The following is a 6,710-nucleotide window of genomic DNA, read 5'->3' as shown; positions in this document are numbered from 1 at the left end:
TGCAATATATGAAGACAATGATCTTCATCTGTAAACAATGTCATTACATATCAAATGTAAACAATATTACATAAATAGTATCAGAGGTAGAAATGTATATTGTAATATGGTAGATGTATCAATACAATATAAGCATACTCTTATATAAAATTAGAGGTAGGAATACTCACATTCAATATTCAATATATCAATATACAGGAAACAGTACCAATACAATTTTCTAAAAACAGTAACTCACAAATACCAATCATCCCATCATACCAGTTAATCCTCCCCCCCCTTTTTTTTAGGGCACCAAGTGAAGGCGGATCGAATTAATACAGGCCAATTGGTATAAAATAAAAGCAACTTTAATATAAATAGCGCACTCACGCAACCGAAGTTCCTGCGATGCCCAGAAATAGGAGACAGGAAGAAGGGGTTACCAGCGTTTGTGCACCCCAATTTATAGACAGGAAGAAGGCCGTCCCACCCCCAAAGGGCGGGCTCTCTCTACATGTATAGCCCAGGCTGGCCTCTAACTCATGATCCTCCTGCCTCTGCGTCCTTCAGCAAATCCTACTGGTGTGCATCACCACAACCGGTGATGTGTGTCTTCTTTCTGATAACCAACAGTGACCCTAGCCGCAGGGTTTCTGAGGCCTCTCAGAAGAAGTGGACAGTGAGTGCTTCAGATACTCATCTGCCTAATCCCCAGGCTGGTCTCCTTAAAGAAGAGCCAGCTGCGGACCTGGCATTGGAGCAGCACCAGAGATGCTCAGGGTGAGCGGGGGAATGAACCGGAGCTGAAAGAGCTGGCTGGAGAGGGAGCTAGTATGTGCCCTAGGGAAATCATATGTCAGAAGTGAGCTTCCTGCAAGCACAGGTAAACACAGGTCCTCAGTGGACACCACTCCGCCTGCCCTAACTACAGACCAGAATCCTCATCTGTGGGGTCAGGGGTGGGGCATGAAGACAGTGGTCCCCAAACTGTGACTTCCTAAAATGTATTCTTCAACCAGCCTCCTAGAGTGAAGTATCTTCCTGATCTCAGAGCGGGGTAAAGATACGAAAAATATGGTTCGTCTTCATAAGATTGTGCCCTGCCTTTGGTGTTGGCTTTCACTCTCCCAACACTCGCCCACACTTGGCCTAATTTGCAGTGCACTGACGCTCACAGCATCACTAGTACCTGGGGACAAAGAGCCCGTTAGTTCCGGGTGGCCAGCAGCCTACTCAAGTTTGGAATCACCACTGTAGCACAGGACAGGCCGGCACATGGGATGCTGTCGCGCCATTTTCCTGCGACCCTGAGTTTGACCAGCAGGATGTGGACAACCAGACACTACAGATCGTGGCAGTGTGGTGTGCAGGACCCTGGGCTTTGGGGGTGGGAGAAACTGCATCTCCTTACCTTGCTCACTGCCTGGACTGGCTTCTGTGAGCTGCTGTAAATGTAACACGTGTTTTGTAAACTCGGGTCATAATTTCAGTCAGGCTTTATGGAAGAGTTTCAATTTTGCAGTCAACCCCCATTCTCTTGCAATTAATCAGTCTCCATTAAATGCTGAGGTGAGCTGCTGTTTGTCAAAACACGAAGGGGGTTGTGTCTGCCTACAACTTGCCTTTCCCTGATATGACTGTTGTTTAAAATGTTCTCATAACATCACCTGGGGGGTATTTGCCAAAGACAGAAGTTATAATTTTGTTCCTTACTCTAAGTTATAAAAGAATCAAGTTCTGTTTTTTAACCAATAGTCACTGTTTCCCTCATTCTTCTCCCCTTCTTCTTCCTCTTGCTCCTCCTCTTTCTCTCCTCCTCCCTCTTCCCCTTCCTTTTCAGCCAAATTCCACTGAGGATGAAATATCCTGGAAGGCTCTTTGGGGTGCTACAGAAACAATCTTTTCATATTTATGAATGAGGGGCTTCAGGGACTCCGTGATAGGCTCATTTTCTCTCAGGTTTAGGTAACTTCTTGCTCTTTGCACACAGACCCCTACAGGGTATTTGACTAAGGGGAATCTCCCACAGTGCCTTAGTGGCCAGCATCCTTGCTCTTCTATAGGATTTGACTTCAGAATTGAGGTGCTGGCTCTATGAGGGCCTCTTTATTTAGGTTGAGTTTCCTTTCTGAGAAGAAGCCATCCTTTTCTGCTAACAGTGCACACCTGCTGGGTCCTAGTGCCTAGCAAGTCCCCTGCCGACTGTTCTCTTTCTGTCAGGACACAGAATGGAACTAAAAAGGCTTTCTGTTCTCCCTTGGACTAAATAAAGTCCGTGAGAGTGTAATTGAGGCTAGGTAATGAGGGGGGGGGATACTGCTGATCCTTGCTTTTGTTAAGTGGGCCTGTCTTACACATTTGCACAGTAGGATGAAGAAGTGGTTGATGGACTTAGTGTAAGATAACAGTGACATCAATTGCACGCCCCGAGTTAGCAAACGCCAAGTTATGGCTTTGCCCAGAGCCAGGTACCCTACTAAAACAGGTAGCCCAGTTATTTATATTCAGTGCTAAGTCACACAGTTTTCGTGTTTGAATTCCCAAGCACCTCTGCGGTAATCTCTGTCTCATCATTGTTCTATGGCATTTAGGACTTGGCTCGTGCCTACTGACTTGCAAGAGAAGGTCAAGGCCTGAAACCAGTCTGTCTGGTTTACCATCAGTTAGCTGTGACCTTGACACATCACTGCTTTCTCTAGGTGTCAGCTTCCACATCTGTAAAATTAGGACCATCCCAGACCATCATCACTGACCATTGTGTGTTTGTGCTTGCGTGCGTGGCCATGTGTGTGTTGATATGCTCAGACTCATCCAAATGTCCCCTAACAAAGCAAGCAGCCTGTCTTCGTGAGGGCTTCTTTTTGATGATAAAACACCAATACCAAAAGCAACTTGGGGAGGAATAGGTTTGTTTGGCTTAAGTATCCTTGATCATAGTTCACCGAGGAACTCACTCAAACTGAGCAGGAACCTGGAGGCAAGAGCTTATATGTAACGGCCAGGGAAGAGGGCTGCTTACTGGCTTGCTCTCCATGGCTTGCTCAGCCTGTTTTCTTATATATCCCAGAACTGCCAGCCCTGGGTGGTGCCACCTACATGGGCTGGGCTCTCTCTTATGGTTCAGGGATAGAGGAAATGTCCTCTAGGTTTGCATACAGCCCAGTTCTCCGTTGTGGTTCCCTCCTCTCAGATGAGTCTACCACGTCTCACGGACATAACAACCAGCTAGCACACGGCCATTCTGAGCTGCAAGGGTCCTGTGCCTCCTGAAGTCTGCTGCATCTTGGTGCCTTAGCACGTGTCATCTCGTTGCCATTATTCCTTCATCCTCTGGGCGGTGGGTTGCGTGATAATGGCTCCCATAGAACCATATGTTTGAAGATGTGAGCTTGCTGGAGGAGGCGTGTCACTGGGTGGGGGCTCTGAGGTTCAACAGCCTCAAAAGGAGTCGTTCCAAGGTAGCCTGAGAGTTCCCCAACCACTCACCCCTGCCTCCAACTTTTAGATCAAAATGTGAGCTCTTAGGTATTTTGCCACCATTCCTCTACTCTGACATCGTGAACTCTAACCTTTTGAAACCGGAAGCCCCAAATCAAACACACTTAGGATGTGCCTTGGTCATGGTGATTTATCACAGCAATAGAAATCCCAACTAGGATATTCAGTTGGAAAAATATCCTCTGTCTTGCTAGGTTCAGGTAAAGCATCCCCACATCAGCAACCTTTCTGTAGTGGCACCCTCTTTCTGCCTCTTTGCCATTTCAGTTTCCTTGAACTATGATCTGCCATATGATTTACTGCTTAGCCATTTGACCTTACTGAGTGTTTATTGTATTACTGGATATACACCAAATGTTGGTTAACACATTTGTTTGTATTCATCTGGAAAACTGCTTAACCAGTACACAGTGGGTGACCTACAAACGTGTAAGTGGACATATTTTACAGTCAGAATATGTACATTCAAATAATAAGCTCATAATAACTTAATCTTCTCATGGTCATAATGCTATAATAAATTTGCTGTCAAACCTTTTTTAGGAAAGACAGAGAAACCAGAAGAATGGAGATCAAATGGTACCTACCGTAGCCAGACTTCAAGAGCTAAAGACACTTAGCTAAAGACTAAGGTGGGCATTTATCCATGTGGCTTTAGAGTCTAAGCTCTTAGCTATAGCATTGCACTGCTGACCCCCACCTCCAAAACACACACTAACTCTTCTGTGAGGAAATTAAAATAGGTGGGGAGAGCTGATATTTGACCTTGAGTCTACCTCCACAGACAATGTTGCAATTCATGACAGCTTCATTTTTGTACTTCTGTAATTGTGTACATATGTGTACTTGTGTATGTGTGTGTCATATAAGTGTGTATGTGTGCATTTGTTTACGTGTGCCTGTGCATGTGGAAGGCAGAGGTTGATCTTGGGTGTCATACTTCAGGCTCCATCAACCTTGTCTCTTTGAGACAGGGTCTCTCCTTGGCATGGAGCTGCAGAGCAGGCTACGCTGACTAGCCAGCAAGTCCCAGGGACCTCCACCAACTATGCTTTCCCAGGGTGAGGTTGCAAGCGTGTGCCACTCTGCCTGGGCTCTTTATGTGGGCCCTGGGGATTGAACTCAGGTCCCTGTGCCTGAGAGGAAAACACTTCAGCACAGGAACCATCTCTCCAGTCCCAAATATGGAATTTAAAAAAGGTACAGTGCTGTTTTTTTTAGACCTTCACACTTTCAGTTTTTCCAGTAAATTAAGGAAATTCTGGTAAGAAACAAACAAAATAACAATTGGCAACATTGGAAGAGAATGGTTCTGAATCAGACAATCATGGCTTGGACCCAGCTAGGTCACCGGACGTGCGGCCAGGCTTAGGTTGCACAAGTTCTGGTTTTATTGTCTTCTGTAAACCAAAGGTAATAAGAAACATGGGCAGTGTTGTGAGGAGTTTAGCGGTGGTATTGATTGATTGATGCCACACGGAGACCTTGATTGATGCCAAATCTCTACTCTTAAGTCCCCGAAGATGATTGCGACCTCCCCACCCCCACCATGATCTGCTAAACAGCAACCACAACAAACTTTTCCGTAGAGACATGGCTTTTTTCGTCTCAATCCTTCTCATTCTCATGAAAATTGGGCTTCAGTGTGATTATTATTTAGGTGCTTTATACTCACGTCCCTGGAATTTAGTATCTTCTCCACAGTCTCTTTTGAGATTAAAGAGAAAGGAAGCAGTGACAATAACACATTTAGGATGTTAGAGCTATCCTCACCAGTTGACCGGTATTTTTATTCATGTTTTCTCTTCTCCTTGATCAGCTAGCTTATTTTCGTTGGACTTCCATGGCCCAAAGGTCCTCTTCCATCTTCTTGCAAGATGAAAAAAACCGTCAATGAGCCACTGGATAGTCTAGTCAATGAATCCGATTTCCTAGACTACGTAGCTGTTTTGGAAAACTGCACTGATGAGCAGCAAATCTTATTCAAGACGCAGTACCTCCCTGCGATCTACAGCATCATCTTCCTTGTGGGCTTCCCGGGGAACACGGTGGCGATTTCCATCTACATTTTCAAGATGCGACCCTGGAAGAGCAGTACCGTCATCCTGCTGAACTTGGCCTTGACCGACCTGCTGTACCTGACGAGCCTTCCTTTCCTCATCCATTACTACGCGAGCGGTGAACACTGGGTCTTCGGGGACTTCATGTGCAAGTTCATCCGCTTCGGCTTCCACTTCAACCTCTACAGCAGCATCCTCTTCCTCACCTGCTTCAGCATCTTCCGTTACGTTGTCATCATTCACCCAATGAGCTGTTTTTCTATTCAGAAAACGCGGTGGGCGGTGGTAGCTTGTGCGGGAGTGTGGGTCATCTCTTTGGTCGCTGTCATGCCTATCACTTTCCTGATCACATCAACCACCAGGACCAACAGGTCTGCTTGTCTTGACCTCACCAGTTCGGATGACCTCACTACTATCAAATGGTACAATCTCATTTTGACTGCCACCACTTTCTGCTTGCCCTTGGTGATAGTGACACTTTGCTACACAACAATTATCAGCACCCTGACTCACGGGCCTCAGACCCATAGCTGCTTTAAGCAGAAGGCCCGGAGATTGACCATCCTGCTGCTCCTAGTGTTCTATATATGTTTTTTACCCTTCCACATCCTGAGGGTCATTCGGATTGAATCTCGCCTGCTTTCCATCAGCTGCTCCATCGAGAGTCACATTCACGAAGCTTACATTGTTTCTAGACCATTAGCGGCCCTCAACACCTTTGGAAACCTGCTGCTGTATGCCGTGGTCAGCAATAACTTCCAGCAGGCATTCTGCTCCATAGTGAGTTGCAGAGCCAGTGGGGACCTTGACCAAGAAAAGAAAGACAGTTGCTCAAACAACCCTTGAGTCCTGTCAACTAGTGGAGGCTAGGGAGATGTCTCAGCGGGTACAGGCACAGCTCTTGACATGCAAATGTCGGGATCTGAAATTGAATCTACTTAAGTTGGCAGTGGTAGCAAGCACCTGAAATCCCAGGACTCCTGTGGTGAGATGGAAATGGGGCAGGAGAATTCCTAGAGGCTCAAGGGCCAGCTAGTCAACTGTATACGGGGACTAACCTCAAAGAGACCTTGTTTCCAACAAGATAGAAGGCAGGGCTGATGGTTACACATGTGCACTGTGTCATGTATTTACCCCCCCCACACACAAATGGGAACATATCAATCACAC

At 46.2% G+C, this 6,710-nt stretch overlaps 1 protein-coding gene across 1 annotated transcript; it reads left to right on the top strand.

Annotated features, from left to right (window-relative positions):
• Positions 1–5,357: 5,357 nt before the first annotated feature.
• Oxgr1 (oxoglutarate receptor 1) lies at positions 5,358–6,386 on the top strand. The gene has a single exon (XM_005355677.2). The coding sequence runs from the start codon at positions 5,358–5,360 to the stop codon at positions 6,384–6,386; it is 1,029 nt and encodes a 342-aa protein (XP_005355734.1).
• Positions 6,387–6,710: the final 324 nt, after the last annotated feature.

Source organism: Microtus ochrogaster, chromosome 17 (genome assembly GCF_000317375.1).
Source record: "Microtus ochrogaster isolate Prairie Vole_2 chromosome 17, MicOch1.0, whole genome shotgun sequence".
Classification (NCBI taxonomy): Eukaryota; Metazoa; Chordata; class Mammalia; order Rodentia; family Cricetidae; genus Microtus; species Microtus ochrogaster.
This window is presented reverse-complemented; position numbering and strand designations above follow the sequence as displayed.